This window comes from Melospiza melodia, chromosome 13 (genome assembly GCF_035770615.1).
Source record: "Melospiza melodia melodia isolate bMelMel2 chromosome 13, bMelMel2.pri, whole genome shotgun sequence".
Taxonomy (NCBI): domain Eukaryota; kingdom Metazoa; phylum Chordata; class Aves; order Passeriformes; family Passerellidae; genus Melospiza; species Melospiza melodia.
The window spans coordinates 16666194-16688413 of NC_086206.1; the positions used below are offsets into that span (position 1 = coordinate 16666194).

The window sequence follows — 22220 nt, forward strand, 5'->3', positions numbered from 1 at the left end:
ATTCTGATGAAAGCTGCACTTTCTGTAGTGGATTTACATCTATTTATACCATGGAGATATTTTGCCTGTAATTCTGTGAGGAGATAGATTTTTGAACTCCTTTTTTTGAAAACAAGATCTAAACCCATCAGTCATCTCAATAAGATTATGCTGTGTTTGCCAAACCTTCTCCACTTAATGTGTTTTTCTGTTATTTTACTAACTCTGCTTGTAAATATAGGATTATAAGAAAAATGAGGAAATCAAAAGATATGCAGCTTCTCCTAGAAGAGGTTAAAACCCTGTCAAAAATCCTCATCTGTGTTTGTGTGATAAAGGCTGCCACTGAGTACAAGCCACAAAGTCCAGAGAAAATGTGTTTGCTTTTAACACATCTCCTGGGGTTTTGTCACTTTTGAATATAACATTCCTGGATATTTAGCTGCTGGCACCTGCACACTGCTGGCTCGCTGGAAATGAGAAATATTGCTGGGCATGTACAGGGGTGTTTCATGAAAACCAAGATAAACTTTACAGGATCACAGAGCCTGCCTGGCAGAGCAAAGCTGTCAGATCTGAGGGTACACCGAGACAGGATGTTCTCAGAACTACAGAGCCATTCAGCTGTCAGACATGCAAGCTGCCTGTCTTGTCTCTTCTTTGCATTCCCCCACACTGTGAATCACTGGAATTCTTCCAGATAGGATGCTCAAAACCAACTGCATTTTCCCCTCAGTCCCTGGACTCCAATGGTTAACCTCTCAAACTCTCTCCCCATGCTTCCCAAGCTCCCACACCTGGGATTGCCTGGAAAACACCCTGGAAAATGATGTGGGGGGAACCTGCAGGGCCCCTGAGGCACCCCTTTGTGTCAGATGCTCTGCCTGCCTGGGGCTGAAACAGCTCCAGACTCACCCAGTGCAAAAGTGAGCAGAGCTGAACGGAGGAGGAGGAGGGTCAGCTGCTTTTGGTGCTGGAGAATGCTGAGACCAGCCACACACATCAACCCCAAAGTTAAACATCACAGGAGCAAAACAGATTTGCCCATCCTTGCTATGGGTGGGTAACATCAATCTCTACCTAATAATTGTTTTGCAGACTTGGACACAATTGCTTCAATAATGCTGCAATAAATAGTGCACAGGTAGTGCACAGCCTATTCTGTGTAGTAAATAATTCTGATTAAGATCTTCTAATCTAATCATCATCAATTCAAATAAATAAGTTATTTTATTCATATAAATGTATTTAGTTTACCATCCTTACTCCTGAAGGACAAAGGCTCAATTACACCTAGATAATCCTTTAGACACAAACCATAGACCAAGTCTGGGGTGCAACCAGCTGCATCTTGTCTCTGAGAAGGGGTTTAGAAAGCAAGGGTGTCCTTTCTGCTTCTCATGACTCAGTGGGAGGGTCTCCCTCATAAACCTTGTCCAAATATCCCATTCTGCCTGTAATGCCTTTGATCAGCTCAGAAATTGCTGCTCTCTGCCAACCTCTAGAAATTAATTTGCAGCAGCCACCTCTCCATCTCCCCATGACACCAGGAATGCCAGCAAGAAACAGGGTTTGCTCTGCTCCTCACAGAACTCCTCATTGATATTATATTAATAGTCTTTCTCACTGGGACACAGAATTTTTGGTGTGCTCATTTGGACTGTAATCCCATTATTTCAGCCGTATTCTCATCATGTATTCAGTGTAACCTGACATTTCTACAGCATTTCTTTCCTTGAAGGATGAAAAGCTTCCTCACAAGTTAAGAACAAGGTTCTCTACTTTTTGACACAATGCAGTGTGCTCCAGTGAGGTGCTGTTAGATTTCCTTTCCCATATCTAATCAGAGAAGAAACAATTTGGATCTTTTCCTGCTCTAGTATGCCTCAAAAACCACAGGACAGCCTGACCACATACCCACAGTCCAGAACTGAAAAGCAGCAGCCAAGAGGCAATCAGATTTAAGGAACTCAGAGATTCTGCTGCCAAAAAGACAGCGAGCCACGGGCCAAAAGGAGCATTTATGCTCTGAAACAGGCCTGGAATATCAGCATTCTGCTCACCCAGTGCTGACAGATGAAGGGCTGGAGTAATGCTGAAACCATGGCTCAAAGAGCACAGAGATGCAGATGAGTGCATCCTCTCCAGCTTGTGAGGAAGCCAGACAGAAGAAATCTGAATAAAGGCAGTGAATAAACTGTTGGCATTTATGTTGTAGTAACTGACTGATTACTTATATGTGAGTTGGTAGGAACCTGCTCTCTGCAATTCAGAATTCACACTCTCATTCTGGATCTTGAGAAAAACATAGGGTTGCTTTTTATTTTCTTTTCACTTTTCACTAACTCACTTTAAAACTCTCCAGAGTAATAAAAACAAGAGTGATAACCTCGAATGAAGAACAGGAGTGTTAGGATATAAAGAGAAAAGCATGAAAAATATCTGTGGCTGGATTTACAATTGCTTATCTGAGTCTGAAAGGCAAAGAATAATCTTTTTTTCACAGCAGTAAAAGCTGCATATTTTAGCTTGTTTTTACTGGAAATGTCCTGGATAGCTCAGAAAAAAAAGCCCCAACATCATTTAGAAAGTGAAGCTCATATAGCAACCCACTCCTGTCTCTTCCTTTCAAAGAGGCCATCAGCTTCTAGTTTTTATGTAATTTCCTTAAAAAAAAAAAAAAAAAAGGAAAAGAAAAAGAAAGTTTGTTTTTTTTTTTTGGTTTTTTTTTTGGTTTTTTTTTTTTTTTCTGTGCACAAAGATTGATTCATTAGATGTTTTTTGTCTCTGGGCATTGAACAGCCTTCAGCTGAATAGAGTTGGAGTTCATGCAACTTAATTGGAAGAGCATCATTTCCAACATCTCCCTGGGATATTTACTATGAATGGTGAGACACAAGAAAAAGAAATTGCTGATGTTTAATGTTTTATGCTGTGGAAAGGATTCATTGTTTTGCTCAGCAGCTTGAGTGCTTTAGGAGTAGGAAGGGGTCTCTCTGTCAAGAATGAACACAGTACTTTTCTTTCATCCCCATCAAGCGAGTGGATGTGAAAGAAACTAAAATACTGTGAGTTTTCTACTCACATCATCACAGTCACCTTGAGACACCAAAAGTTTGAGAAATGTCACCCTTTTAGAATTTGCTGCACAGTCATCAGCAATTCTGCACAGTCATCGGCAATTTCCTTAATTTCTTGTTAAAGGCAGTTGTCACAATTACAATTTTCCCACACTTCTGAGCAAAAACAACAGTGAATTGTCATCTAGGGAACTCCAAATGGAAGAAACATCAATAATTTTGGAAGCATTCCCAACTAAACCATCAAAAGTTTTAGCAACATGGCACTACTGCTTAAAACAAGAAACTTTCTGCAAATGCCTGCTGCTCATTTAACTGTGACTCTTCACCTACCAGAAAAATTACACAATGGTTGAAAAAGCCTTGGAAAGTGCTGAATCCACTCCTGCATAATAACAGAGAGAATGACAGCTAGGGAAAAATATTGGAATTCTAGAAATGTTTTTGTTCTTTCACAATTTATTTTTGCAATGCAATGTACAGCATCTGGTTGATCTTGTGACTTCAATACTCCTTTTTTAGAAGGTGTTTAAAAGATTTTGAAATTCACTGTATAAGCTGGCCAGACTCCCAGCTGCCTTCTGGCTAAGGGACCGTTTCTGGAAGGTGGAAGCCAAAAGATCCTTCCCATAGGATGTTTGGTTACCCTAAATCCCATCATTTCATCTGTAGCTGTTCTCCCGTCCACAATATGTGTGGTTATGTGAGGACACAATCCTCCACACTTCCTCCACATGAAAAGGAATGATACTCTGAGATGTAAATATGAATATGATGCGTCCTTACTACTGCTGCAGAACATCTCACACTCGCAGATAAATTGAACAGGAAAGTGATTATCTCCTCAATTTAATTACTGATTTGTGCTGCTACCCCTTTTTCCTTCAAAAGATGAAGCTGTGCTGTAGAACCTGTCCTTGGAGAGCAGAGTTTATTCATATGACAGAGCACCCAACTCCCTCAGGATAATCCTACTGAAGCCAATTGCTTCACTTGAGTGATACACCCGTATTTATTTGCACAACAAAGGGGCAGCAAAGACAAAGCACGATTTACAAATGAGGTCTCCCACTGCCACGGGCAAGTTAACTGATTAGGAAATGCAAATTTGTGGAGTGGAACTTCCAGGAGGGAAAGGAGTAGCTAAGGAGCATTAGCTGCTTACTTAGTAAATAATTATCTAAAGCAGCTCAGACATTGTGCCCGGGGCTGGGGGTGAGGGATGTGTGTTAGGGGGAGTGCTGCCCTCCTGCAGCTCTGCTCTCAGCAGTGTGAACGCCACACTTCTACTACTGCTCGGTGCTACTCAGGATCCTTCGGCCAGGTCAGACAGTGAAACTTTGTCAGATATCTCATCTAGGGATGCTAAGGCAGCAGTAAACCCTGCCAGCATTTCTGATTGCTGGATAACCCATGCAAATAAGAAAAGCAAATCATTCTCTAATCCTCTCTGCCTCAGAGGGGAAAAAGATTCAAGATTAACCTCAATTTGAGCTGTGGTTTAGTCCAATACGTGGAGACTGATGATTCCTCTCCCACTTTGACCTTAAAAAGTAGGGTAAGGAGAGGCCACAGGGAGAGAGGTGCTTCCTTCTCTCACCAGCATCCTGCAGCTCCTTTAGCTGAGTTACTCGGTGGATTTAATGCTATTTAAATAGCTTTAAATAGGGAGGGTCCATCAGCTGCCTCTGTCATCACCCCCATGCAGATGCTGACGTGACAGAGCTCAGCAGCTCTGCAGCACACACAGACTCGGGCTGCTCTGATCAAAGGGAGGAAGCAGGTAACAACCCGGCTTCCCCAGATTTATCTGATATTAAATTGGCTGAGTTCTGTGGAATTCAAGATTTTAGAAGACTATAGATCAGATGTAACAGATGAGTTTACAGATGAGCTGTTCCTCGATTTCTAAGATTTAACTCTTGCCCATATTTTGCAACCCTCTAATTTATCTACTCTACCTTCACGTGATTTGGGGTTCAGTCATCACAGCTCAACCTTAATTCTGTAACCCTTTTCTCTGTCATTTCTCAATTTTTGGCATATATCAGTTATGACACAGGACATTCCTTTTCCTTCAGGAAGGCCTTGAAATCATATTTATGAAAATATAATATGGTTTAGGATGCTGACTCCTTATGCATATATTTACACTAAGATTCACACAAAAGTGTTCAAGAATAAGAACCTGCCTGGTACCTTTCTCTGGATGAGAAGGGTTGACATAATTTTGTCTTCCAAACTCATTAATTTTTAAAATTGTCACAAAAGAACCATTCTTCAGCTGATTTTACAGAGAGTGTAAACATCTTTCCCTCTGTGTTTTTTCAGCTTTACCCAGTACTTTGTGCTTTCTGCATCTTGATGCTTATTTCTGTATCACACACTGGAGGCTGAGGCATCTCAGGACACAGGAAATTGTGCTTTTCTTTCTTCTTTTTCCAGATGTCTTAGACTGCATATTCCATTTGCATTGTTTTCTCACTCACAAAGTGCACGCTTTCATATTTAGCAGAGATTTGTTTCCTAAACCTCATTAAGCAGGGAATACTTTTACTAATCCAATTCAGCAAATTATAATTTTGTCAGAACTGTCCTTTAGAAAGAGCTTTCAGAAACTGCTCTGCAACTCATCTGGAAAATGTGCAAGGATAGGAGGTTTTGTTTTCCCAACAGAGAGTTTTAATCTCTCATTAAAAAAAAAAAAACCACAAAAAAACCACAAAAAAACCAATAAAAAACCCCAAACAAAACCAATGCAGGACAATAGTTAGGACAACACCTCTGTTGGCTGGGTTTTTGTAGCACAGGCTGCCCTGGGACCCAGGGGACGTGCAAGTGACACACACCATCCTGAGGTCTCAGCCCACACTGCCTGTGCATTATTTTTCTCAGTATGAAATAAAACAACACAAGATTTAATAAACTGGTTTGGATTTTATTATTTTGCATGGGTCTGGCTTTGATGAAGATGTTGAAGCACCGACTTGCTAATTAATGATGACAAAACAGTAACAAATCATAGTGGATCCAGCCTGAGCAAACAGCAGCAGGAAGAATGCTGAGGTCGTAAGAATTAACAGATGATTAAAGATGCATTGGGCTACGCCTTAGTCATGGACTGAAAATGTCATTAAAAAAGTCATCAAACCCTCTATAAATAACTCCATGATTATTTCTCAGGGAAATTGTCAGGTGTTGCAACACTGCTCAATTGTTTGTTTGCCTTCCTCGACAGAACAAAGACTGGAATATTTACTAGATTATTTAAATGTTATTTTATAGACCACTGTCTATAGAAAAAGTAATGTTTTCAGCATATACAGCTCAGGGAATAGCAAGAAAATTTTAATCTGATGAAAAATGAATTACTTTCTAAACAACAAAACAATGAGCAAAAAACCCACAAGGTCAGGCTCTAAAATGATGTAAAACACTGATAAAAGTGGGGGATAACCACTTATTTTATCCTTATACAACCAAACGCAGAATTTAGCACAGGGTATTTGATTCTGCCACCAAAACATGACTTGAATCTTTGTATCACTGCACTAAAAAAAATTACTTTGGGCTGTAGCCTCCCCTTGAAACCCAAGGTATACACAGTTCATTTGCTCTGCCTTCTGCCTACTCAGCACAGCCTCATCCATCGGCCTGATCATGTGCTCTGCAGGGTGAGCCACGTCCTCAATTGCCAAGGAGAAACATGGGCAGAGCCAAGCACAGGGGCAGCATTCCCTTGGCTTCCCACAAACTGCCTGGAGGGTGTGCATGGAGGTGTTGGAGCCTGTGAAAAATGCCAATCACTTGGGGGTTTTTTTTAAATTTTAAAAGTTTAATGATAATAAAATGGTTATAAAAATAGCAATATAATTAGAGTAATAATAATTTGGACAATTTGGATTAGGACCATATGAGACAATAGAGACAAAGAGTTATGGACAGTCCGGGTATCTCTTTCTGGGCAACATAAGCCCGAAAAAGGACCCACGTTAAGAGGATTAACCCTTAAAAACCTGTTTCATATTCATATATCTCATACATGATGCATAAATTCCTTTCAAACACAGGATTCTGTCTGGTCATTGTCAACTTCTTCCTCTGAATCCTGATAGCGTCTTCATGGCTGAGCGAGGTGGGGAGAAGTTGGTTTCTTCTGATAAGAGAGCAGTAAATTCTCTTTCTCTGAAAGATTAAGGTGTCCTGTGGCTGCTACCTCGGTGCGAGTCCTTTCTTTAAAAAAAAACTATCCTACATAGCATAGTTTCTATTTTAACCTTATAACCTAAGACTATGTTTTACACACTACTTAAGAAAATCAATACAGCATAACTTTCTAACATAACACATATAATATTTTAATATTTCATTTTAATATTTGAAAAGCCAATCATAAAATACGCATTTTTCACAGAGAACAGCGCTTTGAGGGCCGGGCCGGGGCAGCGCCCTCAGCGCCGCGGGGCTCAGGGGGACAGGGCAGGGCAGCCGGGCCCGAGCAGAGACCCCGGAGTGCTCTGGGCAGGAGGGGCCTGCAGAGCTCATCCTGATCCAGCCCCGCAGAGCCCATCCCGATCCTGCCCTGCAGAGCCCATCCTGATCCAGCCCCGCAGAGCCCATCCCGATCCTGCCCTGCAGAGCCCATCCCGATCCTGCCCTGCAGAGCCCATCCCGATCCTGCCCTGCAGAGCTCATCCTGATCCAGCCCCGCAGAGCCCATCCCGATCCTGCCCTGCAGAGCCCATCCCGATCCTGCCCTGCAGAGCCCATCCCGATCCTGCCCTGCAGAGCTCATCCTGATCCAGCCCCGCAGAGCCCATCCCGATCCAGCCCTTCAGAGCCCATCCCGATCCTGATCCTGCCCTGCAGAGCTCATCCCGATCCTGCCCTGCCCAGCCCATTCTGATCCTGTCCTGCAGAGCCCATCCCGATCCAGCCCTTCAGAGCCCATCCTGATCCTGATCCAGCCCTGTTGGGCAGGGACACCCGCAGCCGTCCCCGGCTGCTCCGAACCGGTCTGACCCGGCCGTGGCCACCTGCAGGGACGGAGCACCCACAGCTGCTCTGGGCAGCCCGTGCCAGGGCATCGCCGCCCGCACAGCGAAGAATTTCCCGCAAAACCCAATCCCACTGTGAGGCCGTCCTAATACAGCTCCGAGACTCCTCTTTAACGCAGCTCGGGCTGTGGGGCGGGGGACGGACGGCAGCGGCTGCAGAGCTCCGGCGCTGGGGCAGCCGCGGTGCCGATGCCTGTGCTGATCCCGATCCCGGTCCCGATCCCCGATCCCGGTCCCCGATCCCCAATCCCGGTCCCGATCCCCAATCCCGGTCCCGATCCCCAATCCCGGTCCCGATCCCGGTCCCGATCCCGATCCCGATCCCGATCCCGGTCCCGGTCCCCGATCCCGGTCCCCAATCCCGGTCCTAATCCCCGGTCCCGGTCCCGGTTCCCCTTCAGCGGCGCCGGGTTTGAGGCGGGTCCAGCGCATGCGCGGTGCCGGTGGCGGGCGGTGCCTCACGGGCTGGCGGGAGCCGCGGCCCGGCCATGTCCGAGGCGTATTTCCCCGTGGGCCCCGGGCTGGGCATGGAGGAGAATTTCCTCTCGCTGGACGATATCCTGATGTCGCAGGAGAAGCTGCCGGGCCGCGCCGAGAGCGCGTTGCCGCGCCTGGCCGTGTTGGTGGGGCAGGGCGCCAGCAGCGCCGAGTCCGTCCCGGAGGTAACGGAGAGGGCACACGGGACTGTCGCTTTGGGGATGGGACACGGGACACCGGACTGTCGCTCTCGGGAGGGGACACGGCACACGGGACTGTCGCTCTCGGGAGGGGACGGGGTGCGGGGGGCTCTGTCCCGGGGCCGCCGCCTCTCCCGCCCCTCCTGTCGCGCCTCCAGGCCCGGCCGCCCGCTCTTGGTGGTCACTGCAAGGATGCTCTCCGCTACTTTCCCTAAAGTTATTTTGCTTTTATTATACACACTTTGCTTGTTTAGGGTTTTTTTCCCCCTTCTTTTTCTCTTGCTAGTTCATCAGCTGACAATCTTAAACCACAGAGCGTCAATGTAAATCCACTTTCTGAGTCTTGCGGTAGTAAGGCCTCTAAAGTGTGTCTGGTTTATGCTGCAGTCACAAAGAACTGCTCTGAAAACAAGCCTGACTTTTTAAATGCTGGATCTTCATTGATAAAGTTCAGTCTGTCTTTGGGGCTGCTTGAGGTGTACTTTGATGTCAAGGATAACTTTTGGCTTCTCTGGCTCCCGCAGGGATCGAAGCTGGAAATCCCCCTGTGGCTTGCTAAAGGGCTGCATGACAGCAAGAGGAGAATCATCTCTGTGGAGCTGCCAAAGATTTACAAGGAAGCCTGGAGGACGGTGTTCAGTGCTGATGCCAACGTGGTTGATCTGCATAAAATGGGGCCCTACTACTATGGATTTGGCTCACAGCTCCTGAATTTTGAGAATCCAGAGAATCCTGAGATAGCTCAGACTATCCTGCAGGCAAGTATCTGAATCAGGTCTTGAAACTTAGATTTGCATTTTTCTGTCTTCGTTTTATTCCCAGCTGCTTAGCAGTCTTCAGGAAAAATATCCTGGTTTAATCCAGATGACTTCTGGATTGAATATGGATGTCCCTCTTGGCAGCTGCATAGGCTGGGGCTGGAAGCCTCCACTGCGCATCCAGGAGTGTAATTTTAGCTTGGTGTTTCCACACTGTGAATATGGTATTTCATAAAATCCTGTAAAACAGGACTAGAGGAGATATAGGATTATTTAACAACACCTGTCTTTAAATCTTTCTAACACTGAGAGCTCACCTGCTCTGGGCAATCTCTTTCAGTACCTTGCCAGCCTCACCTTAGGAGGCTGAACCAAAGCTCCTTCACAGCAATACAAGCTCTGTTCTGTTTGTCTCATACCAAGTAAATGCTGAGGACAGATTATTCTCTTCCTTCCTGCAGCAGTCCCAGTTCATTTGATGTTTCTCTATGGGTCATGCTCCCTAACCTCAGTGCCCTCATTGTGCACTGCTGGTGCCTCTCCAGTGGATCTGCATCCACCACACCATGCCCTGAACAGCAGTGCAGTCTCATGCTCAGGGCTTGTGCTGCTGAAAACAGAAGGATTGCTTTGTGAGTTTTGTGTGGCTGTGATGCTCTTGGCTCATCTTGGTGCAGCACCTGGTTTGTCACGATGCAGTCACAGGGATCTGTGTTTGGTTTGCAGTCCTCAGTGAGATGGTACAGGTTGCATCTGTGAACAAATAATTTCCTGACTCTGTGCTATTTCTGCCTTAATGTAAAACCTTCTGGGTGAATGACAGCCTATTGTTTTCACACCATCTTTCTAATTAGTCAGGATTGCTATGAATTAAGAGTTCTGCTCCCTGACATGCCTGTAGTCAGCCCTTCTCCTGCATGTTGCATGCTGATTTAATAAGCACAGCTTCTATTCCTTTAGTAAGCTCATTAATTACATCTCAAGCAGTAGCTGGTTCCACAGAGACCCCAGTGGAACTCCACTCAGTGTGTTCTTCCCTCCTGACAGGAGCTGTGGATGATTTCTGTCTCTCCTGACCATCTTTGGGTGGTCTGGCTGCCTCTTTCAGCAGTGCCCCATGACAGATGCCCCTCTGCTGCTCTTCCTGCCTGTGCAAGGCCTGGCACCCTGCCCTAGCAGGAAACCAGGCTGGGCTCTGGGAATGTGTTCTTGGCAAGTCCATGGTGGCTGTGATTCTTTTATTATCTTGCAGAAGTTTCTGTATTGCTTCTTTGTTCCAGTATGCTTCCAGGAATTGATGCTGAAGGATTTATAATTCCCTGGCTCTTCCCTTCTCCCTCTCCATCTCCCCTTTCTCTTTTAAAAGAGAGATGTCATCTTTGTCTGTTTCCAGGCTTCAGTCTTGTTGAGCTTTTAAACATAACCGCTAACAGCTCTGAGATCCCTTCAGCCAGCTCTCTAAGTGGGCTGGGATGATTTTTATTGCATTTTTTTCCCTTTCTCTGTGCTTTACATTAAGGCTGATGTAGAGAGGTTTAAAGTGCTGCTGCTTTCTTGGAGCTGTCCACTGAACATGTGCTTTGTGCATTGAGGAGGCGCCCACGCCTTTCCTTGTCTTTTCTTTTTCTGCTAATGGATATCTTAGGGGAAAAAGCCACAGTAGAATTCATTACTTATTGACAGAAAAATCAAAGCATGCCAGGTTTGATTTCTCTTTTTAGAAGCAAACAAGGGGGGAGTTGTGCTGAGTTAAAAACCTATAAGTTTATCCTTATTTAACCTATTACTTTATCCTATAAGTTCTGGCAATTCAAAAAACAACTCCTGAAATAACAAAGCACAGTTTTCAAAGAGTTCTGACCCTTTTTTTTTCCAGTTCCCAAAAGCAAAGATAGAGAGGAAAATAAAATGCCTTAAATATATCTTGTTGCTTAGCTTTTCAAACTGCTATTTATAAGTTGCAGACTGGTTTGGTTTTTCACCTTTTTCATGGTTAAATGTTTTTCTAGCATACTGAGTGCTTTTCAGCAGCAGTTTGGCTTAGCTTCCAGGACATTCACTACTTGCAGCTTGTACATTCCTGTGATATGAGATTCATTCCTCCTGCTCTAAAGCAATGATTGCTTGAGAGGTGAGACAGAATAGATCATAACTGTGTTGTATCCTGTGGTCTCCTCAAGCCTGTTTTGGGGAAGCAGCCAAAATCCGATTCTGTCTTTGCTTCCCATCCGATATCAGGTATTTGATTTTGTCTTTGTAGCCAAGCTTAACAAGCGCTGTGCTGGTTGTAGAACTTGTGAAGAGCAGCCTGAACTTTGGCTGTTCGTTTGTGACAGCTCAGGGCTCCAGGGGTGAGCTGGGGGCTCTGTGTTAGCTGTCAGTGACTCTGTGTGTCCCCTCAGACGTTCGTCGCCCGTTTCCGCCGCATCATGGACTCCTCTCAGAACGCCTACAACGAGGACACGTCTGCGCTGGTGGCACGCCTGGACGAGCTGGAGAGGGCTCTCTTTCAAGTGGGCCAGAAAGGGCTGAATGACTTCCAGTGCTGGGAAAAGGGACAGGCTTCTCAAATCACTGCTTCCAGTCTGGTGCAGAACTACGGGAAAAGGAAGCTCACGGAAGTGGATGGTTAAAAGTCTGAAGAACATGAGGTTACAGTGGGGAATATAGATTTGCAGCCTGTTGTAGAAGAGAAAAATCAATCAGTTTAGGGAAGGACAGGCTCCCTGTCCATTAATGGGCATTCTTCTCAGTAGCAGCTTTGGGTAAAACTAATGAAAATTTTAAAGGCAGAGGGCGAGGGTGCAAAAGCCAGATGACACCACTGAACAGCCTTACAGCTTACTCATAGCACTCCTGAAGAGTTGCAGCTAAAGTGTTTGCTAGGTGGCTGAAAGGCTGTGAGAGGAATTTCTAAAAGGGTAATAAATACTAATTATTTTTCCAAATTGATATTTACAATATCAGATCTGGACAGAAATGCAATTTATGTATTTCATCTTGTCCTCCCCATCCCAACCTCCTGGAAACAACTATTGATTCTTTGAACAGCTGTTTCCAGGTTCCCTGTTCTTTAGAGAGCCCCAGTGATGTGGAAAAAATGTGATACAGCATTATTTTTTTTTCATTTCTTATACACTGAGGTGGAACAGGTGCTCTTAGTGAGGCAGGAATGTTTTTCTTTGCTGAGTCCTGTACACAGTACCAGTGCCCTGGAGGGAAATACCTCCTCAAACCTTCACAGCAAGTGGCTGCACAGGTCTCGTGCTGTCTTGTCCTCCCTCTCCCTTTTTGGCCCTTGTGACCTTGGTGCTGTGCAGTAAGGAGTTCTTGTTTGATGCCTGTGGCTTTTGTACTGGATTTGTCTCTGTGATGGGTGTTCTACAGAGGAGGAAGCAGAAAGCAGCAAAGAGTAAAGTCTGGACCAGATCAAAAGCAGAAACTTCAATGGAAACTCTGCCCCATTATCAACCTTTGAGATACTTGTTCCTCCGTGAGAAATTCGTCTGATTTCTAAATTTGGTTAGTAGAAGGGACAGAGCAAATGAACTGAGCTTCCTTCCTTCTGATCCATCCAAATGGATCTAGGAATGTGATCCTGGTAAATGTCATCCTTGCCAGTGGGAGTGACTGGATTTGGGACTGGCTGAACAGCACAGTGATTATCACCCCTTGTGGATGCCCTTAAACCTGGATCATCTCAAGTCCCATTGGATGGAGACAGAAGATGTGGTTGTCTCTGTAGGGATTAGTTCCTGCAGCCATCAGCATGGTTGTCCTTTAGGAGCAGAATTAGACACCTTCTTTGCCTCTGTAGGAGAACCTAAGCAGAGGAGCTGGATCCTGATGCTGCTGAGCACTTCCACTTCTGTGGGAAGTTTATTTCACCTCCCTGGGAGGTGACAGCAAGATCCAAGTCTCAGAGGAGCTGTTCCTGGACTTGCAGATGCCCCTGGATATTGGACTCAAACAAGACCTCGAGCACAAAGGGCTGTTCCTTGGCCAGAGATGTTGAAGCTCAGCCTGTGGAGGTGGCCAGAGGGGACAGTGCTGTGCCCCCACAGCTGCCTCAGTGCCTCCCCTCAGCTGCCCTGCCACAGGAGACCAGCTGGAAGCTTGCCTGACAAAGTATTTGAAGTATGTGCAGGACGAAATGCTGCTGCACTTAATGACTTAATGGCACATAATGGCCTATGCATTTGGCAGTTGTCCATTTCTGGATTTTTATCTTGAATAAATGTTTTGTAAGGGAATGCTCATAATGTGAAAAGTCTGTTGTTAATTGCACCGCAGCAGAAAAATCAAATGGGAAAGTCCAGGTCTCTACACAAGTGTGGCCATGGTAGATAATCAATCCCTCTGCTCTTACAGGTAGTGTGGTCAGGAGCTCACTTGTGCAGTTGTACCAGTGTGGAAATATTTCCTGCCTGACTTAGCCCAGGTGGGGTCTGGCAGCTTGCACAGGCTGTGGCAGAGACCCTGCCAGGCAGTCAATAAGCTGTTGCTTTAATGAATTGCATTTTTAGGAACATAAGATGGGTAGAGATGACTGTGTTGCCTCAGCTTTGTTGTGGTGCTGGTGGGAGGTGGGAATTGGCTGTCTCTATCCAGATCCTGCTGCTCCAGGCACTGTGGCAAACACTTTGTGTACCATGGCAGAGCTGTGATCAATGCTGCAAGGGGAGCAAGTTGAAGTCCATCTGTGGCAAGAAGCATCTTTCAATTGGAAATGTTTTACTGAGCTGTTGGCCTTGGGATGTAGCTGGTTCATAACCAAAATCATGACTTTCATCAGTTTCTGGACTGGCTTTGGTGACTATCCAAGCTAATTTTCCTGCAGTTGTAAGAACATTTTTCTTCTCTACTGCTGGATGCAAAATCCAAGCAGAAGGTTGCTCACTTGCCAACATTTTGTGCAACAGCCTTCAGAATAGGGAGGAAAAAAATCCCTGAAGTAGTCTTCAATGTCACTGGCTTTTTGTAAGAAGGCAATGCCACTTCTAGTAACCATGAGTTAAGGACCCTTAAAAAATCTGACCCTGTAATTTTAAATTACAGTGTTGGTTAGGTTTTTTTTCTGTCCAGAAGAGTGCTCTTTACTTTTTGTGAACACGGCTGTCCTTTTCCATGGCACTGCAGCAAGCTTTTGAGTTAGAGGAGTTAGAACTTGTGTGTTTTCAGAATGGTACAATAAATCTTCATTGCAGAACTACCTGGAAAAGGTCTGAAAAGGACTATTAAGTTTTATTTCTCCCATGTCCTTCAGTTTTTAAATTGAAGGTATTTATGACAAATCAGTCCATAGACACATTTTACATTATTGTCACAAATGTTTTCATTGCAATCAAGTGAAAAATAGGCAAAATTTGAGCAGCAACAAGAAATGTTCTGGGAACTGACATACTGTAACACAAAGTATTATTTTTATGAGAGACACGGTGGCTGAGTTAGGAGCACAAGCTGTTCTGATCTTCAGCCAGTGATTTTCTACCTTTTTGGGTGACCAGCTACAACAGAATCTTCGTTCAAAATTTTAATTGAAATCTGGGTTTGGTTGCACTACCTTGTCCTAGATCAGAGCATACACGAGGAGTGGATGTCATGGTTGGCAGTGAGAATGAAAGATTGCTGACTGCTGCTGCAGGAGGGAAGTGGTGAGAAAGCTGTGGAATCCAAAACCCTTCTGCCAGGGAGAAATTTGCCACCCATGGGTCCTGACCACAGTGGTGAAAAAGAGCCCAGAGGGGGCTTGGGACAAGGAACAAAAACAAGAAGGAAGAGGAGACGGTGAGATTCCACCTCCCCTGGGCACACTGAGTGTGCCTGCTGGGCTTTGTGTCCCACTGGGAATTGCTCTGGGGAGTCTCTTCCTGAGGCTGGCCAGGCTCTGCTGCACAGGCCAGGCTTGCTGGGAGCCCTCAGAGCTGAGTCCTTGCTGTTCTCTGGGGAGCTGGACAGCCCCAGGAGCACTGTGCTGTGTGCCAGAACACTCCTCAGCTGCTGTGGAAAATTACAAGGGGCACAGCCCCAAAAAGCCAAGGCATTTGTTCTGGTTTTCCAAACACTTCATTAATGTCATTGACAATACCAGCAGGTTCCTCAGATTAGCGTGCTTCTATTTTTGAAGAGTTATTCCTCGTGGCAGGCTGCCAGGCAGTGCCAGCAGCCTCAGTATCCTTTCTGTCAGGATTGGCAGGGCACACTGGTCCATTGCCTTTCATTAGCCTCTGTGAGGGTTTGCAGCTGCAGCTCTTTGCAGTGCTTCCCCACACCTGGGGGAAATGCACCTTCCTTGGGATTCCCAGCTGGACCTGGGCAAGGCAGAAGTCTCCTCTGATGTAGAAAAAAGCCACTTTTCTGCTGCTGGGTTGAGGCAAGGTGCAGGCAGCAGATGGGCTGAGTAGGGTTTGGGGGTGAGGAGCATAGAGGGACACAGAATAAGGAATCCCAGTTTCCCTGCAGATGAGCTTGAGAAACTGCAACCCTAAAGACAGTCCCAAATTCACCCTCCTGGGATTTCTGTGTTTGGAAGTGGGCAGTGGTAAGGAGATGTCACCTGAGTGTCACAGTGGTGCTGTTCCATTTCTGTTGTGATGCTGTGATAAAAAAAAAAATGTGGCAGAATTCAAATGGAGATTGAAAATTGGATTCTCAGCTTGTGTGGCTTGTAGGACAGGGCCTGCCCCTTGCTGTCCCTTTGGTCCCTGGACAGCCCTGGGTTTTCCCCAGAGGAGGATTGTGACAAACTTTCACAAACCCTTGGTGAACATAAAAGACAATTTTCCCCCTGACTTCAGACCAGGAAGCTGCCAAATGCTGGGGATTTAGTGTGGTGGTTTTTTTCCTCGGGCATAAGAACAGAATGGAGTGAGGAGGTGGCTGTGGGACTTGGCAGCCATGCACATGGGAGGAAGCAGTGAAGCAGATGCAGTAATCAGAGTAATCAAAGCAGCCCTCACATGTGCTCATTTCTCTTGCTGTGGGACCATCCTGGGCAGGGTGGGTGTATCTTTGCAGACAGATCTAAGGATTTAAGATGAGTTTCTTGCCTTCACCTCACAAATACCAGATTTGCAGGGTTTTGGCTGTTTAGTTGACATCCTGCAGCCCCTTTCCTAAGTGCTCTTTGTGTCCATGGGTGGCTGAAGGGCCATTTCTCTGCTGGGGTGAGGGAACAAGCCACACACAGGCCCTGGGCAGCACTAACAAACCAGCTGTGGGAGTCACACCCTCTGCAAAGGCTTCCAGAGAAAAGTCCTCCCTCTCTGCTATGCTGGTGGGGACCCAAGGAGTGCTGCTGGAGTGGAGCCAAGCCTGGGCAGGGCTGTGCTCTGCACTCATGTACTACTGCCCCGTGCATTTGGGGTTACTCCAAGTTTGCACCAAATCAGCAGGGTTTATTGCAGTCATGGTGGATTTACTGAGCTCTGCCTGGAGGCTGAGCTGGTATTTTCCCTTTCAGTTTGGGCTCTCAGGTGCACAAATGCAGCTCTGGCTGCCCAGCTGAGTGTGTCCCTGCTGATGGAGGCAGAATGGGGTGAGCAGACACGGCCTCCCTGGATGGCCAGGCTCAGTTCAGCCAGCCCTGCTCTGGATTCACACGGCATCCTCCAAGTGAGCCCTCCTGGGGCGTGCAGTGACATTTAACTGAGTGCTCCCACCCTCATCACCCTCTGGAGCTCTGCTGTGTCCTGGCTGCCCCCAGCACCCTGGGGCTTCAGCTGACTCAACAGGGCAGGGAAAAGGCTCTGGGATAAGGAAATCACTGCAAATCAGGCCTTGGGAACAGCATCTGCTTTATGGCAGGGACCGATTTAATCTCCTTAGCAATCGCCTCAATTGTAGAATCAGCAGGATGCTAATTAATTGAGAGGTGCTCAGCGACAGCCACTGAGATCCCTCCTGGCTTTAAGTGGAAGCCTTTTGGGTTTGGCACTTGTGCTGGCTGCTCTCCTAGCAAGAGGGTGTGCCTGGGGGCTAAATCCCGGTGTGGGGTGTCTGACACCAGTCACCTCGGGCTGCCTGTCCCTCCGTGCTGGCCGTGCCCGGGGCTGGGGTGCCCACACGCCCCCGAGATGATGCCATGGCTGTGGGAAGCACTGCCCTGGCCTCCCGCTCCTGGCTTTGGCCCAGGGAGCAGCAGAGAGGGGTGGCTGCAATCCATGAAACACCTCACCCTGCCTCCCTCTGGCCCTTCCAGCCTGGAGCCAGCCCCTCACCTCCACCCTGCAAGCCCACAAGCCGATTAAGCCCAGAATGTTAATTGGCTGTGACAGCTCATTTTGTTATCTTGCACTCTGTTATTGATGGGGTGCGTGTGACTGGCTTGGCAGGGAAGGTCAGTGCCAGGATGGGCAGAGCCCCTGGTTGGTGCACCCCAGCTCATGGATCAGCTGCAGCCCCACCTCAGGGGGCATTTAACCCTGGGGTATTGCACATCCTGACTCAGGAGCCCATGGAGCCCCCAAGAGAAAAGGGTTTGGGTGGGTATCTGGCACCCACTGGTGCAAACCATTCTTTCCAGGGCTGGGTGATACAAACATTGGATTTAAAGCCCCTGAGGTCAGAAGATGCACAGGCTAGGGCATCACCTGGTATCCAGCTCTCCCCAAACCAGTCTGGGGACTTCATCTTGGTTTTGTCTTAGGCTTCTACAAGGGACAGGGCTAAAAAGGGAAGGAGAGGATGAGTGTGCAGGGAGCTGGAGAGCTGAGGGAGGGAGGTTTGTGGTTGTTTAGTGAGCCAGGAGCTATGGGAGGAGATGAAGGCCTGCCTCAGGAAGGCAGAGAGGTTGGTGTTTCAGAGTCAAGGTGCTGTCCTGGGACAGCAGTGACACACCTTTGGCCAGCCCTCTGCCCCTGTCCCAGCATCTGCAGAGTCCATGGCCCAAATGCAGCATAACAAGGGAGTGCATTAGTGAGAAGTGGGATGAAATCGTTAGGATTGATGAGTTAGAGCTGTTGATCAGCTGAGGGCCAAGGAGAAGGTCAGGGGCAGAGCTGGTGGGGTGCAAGGCAAGGGGAGCTGGGTGTTGGGCTGCTCCTCTGAGGGCTTTCTTGACCATCAGTAGGAGGGACTGCAGCTGGTGGGGACTGGGGAACTGTGGAAACTCTGAGAACAGAAGTTCAGTGTTCCAAATCCATCACCCTCCCCCTACAGCATCTCAGCAGCTTGCAGCTAGAGAGGTCAGCCCTTGGAAATGGCATTATTCCATCCTCTGAGGGAAGGTAAGAGTGGGCAACTCTGCTGTGTTGTGACAGGTGCTGTGCAGTTGAAAATGCTGATTAATGCTGCCTTTGAGAATGTGCCAGTCTCTGGCCTCCGAGGAGAGAGCCCCTGCTGTCTGTGCTCTGTCTCACGCCTGTCAACCTGCTAAACACACACATGCCTCACTCTGAGCACTGCCTGGGCTCTGCTGACAGGGGTTTATTTAAAGCCTGGCTTGGCTCTGAGCAGAGGCCGTGGCAGAAGCAGCACAGTGGGCCTGGGCAGGGCTGCTGCTGCTGGCTCCTGTGCCTGGGGGAGGGCAGGAGGGCATGGAGGGGCCTGTTCCAGAGATGGGCACAGAATTCTGCCTCTGCAAGAGGTGTCTCTTGGTGGTGGGTGGCTCTCCAGGCCCACAAAGTGAATGCCTAAAGGGAGGTCAGAGTTGAGCAGCTTCATTCAAGGGGAAGGAGCTGCAGGCAGCACACACCCTGCGGGCACAGAGCTCCAGGGCCAGGTACCTTCCTCTGGAAATCAACTTTGCTCTGATGTCCTCGGCCAACCAGTGCAGCCAGACCTTCAATTCCAGCAGAGGTGCCTGTGCAGAGGCAGCTTTGGAAATGGCTGAGGGAAAAGTCCCCAGGGCTGCCTTGTTCCTGGCCCCAGTGCAGCTGAGCCATGGGAATTTTTCTTGGCTGGTTGCTGGTCTTTTTTTTCTTCTTCTTCTTTTTTTTCCTGGCTTTTGGACAAAATCATTCCTTTGCCCTGAGGCAGAGGGGCTGTGAGCACTGTGAGGAACAGGGCTCAGAGGAGCAGCCGTCCTGCAGGACTGGTGGGCAGCTTGAGCAGCAAAACAGTGAGGGGTCTGAATGAGCAGAGAAACTTGAATGGGGCCCAGCCCTGTTAGAGGGACAGAGGAGAGCATCTCGTTAGGGCAGAGCTCAGAGCCAGGATGGAAAATTACTGGCAGCCCTGTGTTTGGAGGGCAGGAGGCGGCCGGGGGGGACGGGCAGCTGGCCAGCCCCAGCACATGCTTTGTGGGGCACACAGGGCACAGCCCAGCTCTGCCCTGGGCCAGGTCACAGCCTCTGCTCTGTCCTGGGCTTGGGGGCTGTGCTGCAGGGAGAGGATGCTGAGCTCCCTGCAGGATTTTACCTTCCCAGGCAGCTTCAGTGGAATGTGTGGTGTCAGGATGTGGAGCAGCAGGGCTGGCTCCTGCCTGTCCCTGTCCCTGTCCTCAGCCCACAGTGCAGCCCTGCCCTGTGAAGCCCAGCAGTTCTGGGGACACCAACCCATCCTGGCACCAATCTGGGACCTCTGGGCAAGGTTTGAGGTGTCTCTTTTGGGGCACCCAAGATCTAATTGCCCTGCTGTCATTCTGGTTCTGATTGTTTTGGAGCCAGCAAGGTGTGTGCCTTTTGCTGCCCTGGGGATGTGAGGCTGGGGCAGATTGTGCCTGCCCTGGGGGTGGGATGTCCAGCCAAGGTGGGATGCAGGATGGGGCCCATCACCAGCCTGCCCAAGACACCCCTCACTATGGTCAGGGCTCCAGCATGTCATCCCATGCCCATGGAGCAGCTTTACCTGGAAGACACCTCTCCCTCAGCACCAGCACATCCCCATAGCCACTGAACTCACACTCCCACTGCTTTGTGTGCACTGCTGGATCCTGGGAAATGGCTCCTGAGCGTTTTTGAAAATAGGTCTTTGGGATATGTCTCACCAACTGCTTATTCTCGATTCTACCTCTTTTGAATAGCTTGGCTGAAACAACCCATCCAAGGTCCAGGGCTGAGCAAAGCAGAACCAGCAGCCACTGGCTCCCAACAATGTTTTTATTTAAGGGCAAGAATAAACACATCACACTCACGCACAAATGAGGCTAAATTTAGCTGTGACTCCTCTGCACGTCGTCACTGGCCTGCCTGTGCCTGGGGTGGTACCCGATGCCCATGGAGCCCTTCAATACAGCACATTGATCCTGCTGGCCCTGCACAGCCAGCCTGGGCAGCCAGCACATCTGCCCCAGGCTGCTTCTCCTCCTGCCCCCGACCAGCCCTGTGTGCAGCACAGCCTCAGCCTGGAGCTGTGGATGGGTGTCAAACCCTGCCCTGTGCCTCGGTGCTTGGATTCAGGCCTCTGCTTCCCAGCTGGTCACCTCTACGTCCCTCTCTGCTGATGGCCGCTCTGTCCACCCAGCTGCACACCTCAGGAGGGGTCCTGGTGGCACTGCCAGCACTGGGTGACACCGTGGGAAGGGTGGCCAAGGGGTGCAGAGCTGCCTGCAGCAGGGTTGGGGTCCCAGCTCACCTCTGCCAGGTCGAGATGGCACCGTCACAACAGGAACTTTGGGGAGGAGCAGGGTCATGCTGGAGCATTTGTGTCGGAGTTTTATGGTCCCTGCCTTTTTCATGGAGTCTTTTCAGAGAAAGGTAAAATGAAAGGTCCCAGGGCCTCTAGCTCTGCCACTTCCCTCTTGCCAGTTCCATGGGTTCAGCAGTTCTGGCCCCCTCTGCCCCTTGAAGGTGTGACTGCTGCGGAAAAGATAAATCCCAAGCATGAAAAAGAATTTATTCCCATAGAAACCCCTGGCAACTGAAGGAGAAGGATGAGGTTTAAATGTATGCAATGCCAGGAAGATCAGAGCCAGCACTGTCTCATCCCTGACCAGTTCACAGAAAACCTGCTGGACCCACAGAAGAGGGGGGAAAAGCAGCACTGAAAGTAGGGAAGATCTGATCCCATTGAAGGGCTGGGTGAGGGGCTGGCTCCTACTTGAGGGATTTAAGAGTCCCTGAGCGCCCTGACATCATGGGCTTTTCCTCTCTTTGAGGTGAAAAGGCAAATGAATGCAGCCTGGATGCAGAACTCGTGGTGACTCAGCGGGAGAGGTTGAAATCAGCTGAAACCTGGTTGCCATCCAAAAAGCCTGGGACAAGCTGTTAAAATTGATGTACCAGGGATGAATGTCAGTATGAGCAGACATTTCTCCAGCCCCTCAGCAGCTGTTTGTAGGAGCACTGCCTGTGGCTGCTCTCAAGGCACCCCCGGCCCCGCAGGCAAAGGTGCCCTGAAGCAGAGAGGTCTCTTGGCCACTGTGGCTGGCTGAGGACTCTGAGATACCTGATTCAACCCAGGTGCTGAGGAACCAAGCCCACTGAGAGGAGGTGATGGGGTCCTCAGGAGCTCCCCATTTTTTGATAAAGGTCAGTTTTGGATGGTATGTCCTGTGCAGTTGCCTCAGGCAGCATGGCAGTGGAGGTTGTTAGATCCCTAGCTGTGGGGAAAAAAAACAGTTAAAGTGATATCAAAGAAGTACAGAGGAAGGAACAGTGGAAGGATGGGCTTGTTTAGTGTGGACACAAGCAGGATTCAACCCTTGCTCTGGGGCAGGCCAAGGCCCTGTGTTCTCAATGTCCCAGTTGTCCCAGTTCAGGAGAATTCAAGTGGTTCACAACCTCCTGC

General features: G+C 48.2%; 1 protein-coding gene and 1 long non-coding RNA gene across 2 annotated transcripts; one reads left to right on the top strand and one right to left on the bottom strand.

Moving 5' to 3' along the window:
- The first annotated feature begins 8570 nt into the window (after positions 1 to 8570).
- Positions 8571 to 13804, top strand: GINS3 (GINS complex subunit 3). Its single transcript, XM_063168057.1, has 3 exons — positions 8571 to 8778; positions 9318 to 9551; positions 11954 to 13804. The coding sequence occupies exons 1-3, from the start codon at positions 8605 to 8607 to the stop codon at positions 12182 to 12184; spliced, it is 639 nt and encodes a 212-aa protein (XP_063024127.1). The 5' UTR covers positions 8571 to 8604; the 3' UTR covers positions 12185 to 13804.
- A 6772-nt stretch (positions 13805 to 20576) lies between these two features.
- Positions 20577 to 21413, bottom strand: LOC134424067 (uncharacterized). Its single transcript, XR_010029324.1, has 2 exons — positions 21066 to 21413; positions 20577 to 20984 (listed from the first exon to the last, which is right to left on the bottom strand). It is a non-coding gene; the product is annotated as an uncharacterized LOC134424067 (long non-coding RNA).
- Positions 21414 to 22220: the final 807 nt, after the last annotated feature.

What these genes read in the sequence shown, in the direction of transcription:
- GINS3 (XM_063168057.1), top strand. Translation starts at nt 8,605, where the DNA reads ATGTCCGAGGCGTATTTCCCCGTGGGCCCCGGGCTGGGCATGGAGGAG. An exon ending in GCGCCGAGTCCGTCCCGGAG is followed by an intron (nt 8,779 to 9,317) that starts GTAACGGAGAGG and finishes TGGCTCCCGCAG; the next exon opens with GGATCGAAGCTGGAAATCCC. An exon ending in TAGCTCAGACTATCCTGCAG is followed by an intron (nt 9,552 to 11,953) that starts GCAAGTATCTGA and finishes GTGTCCCCTCAG; the next exon opens with ACGTTCGTCGCCCGTTTCCG.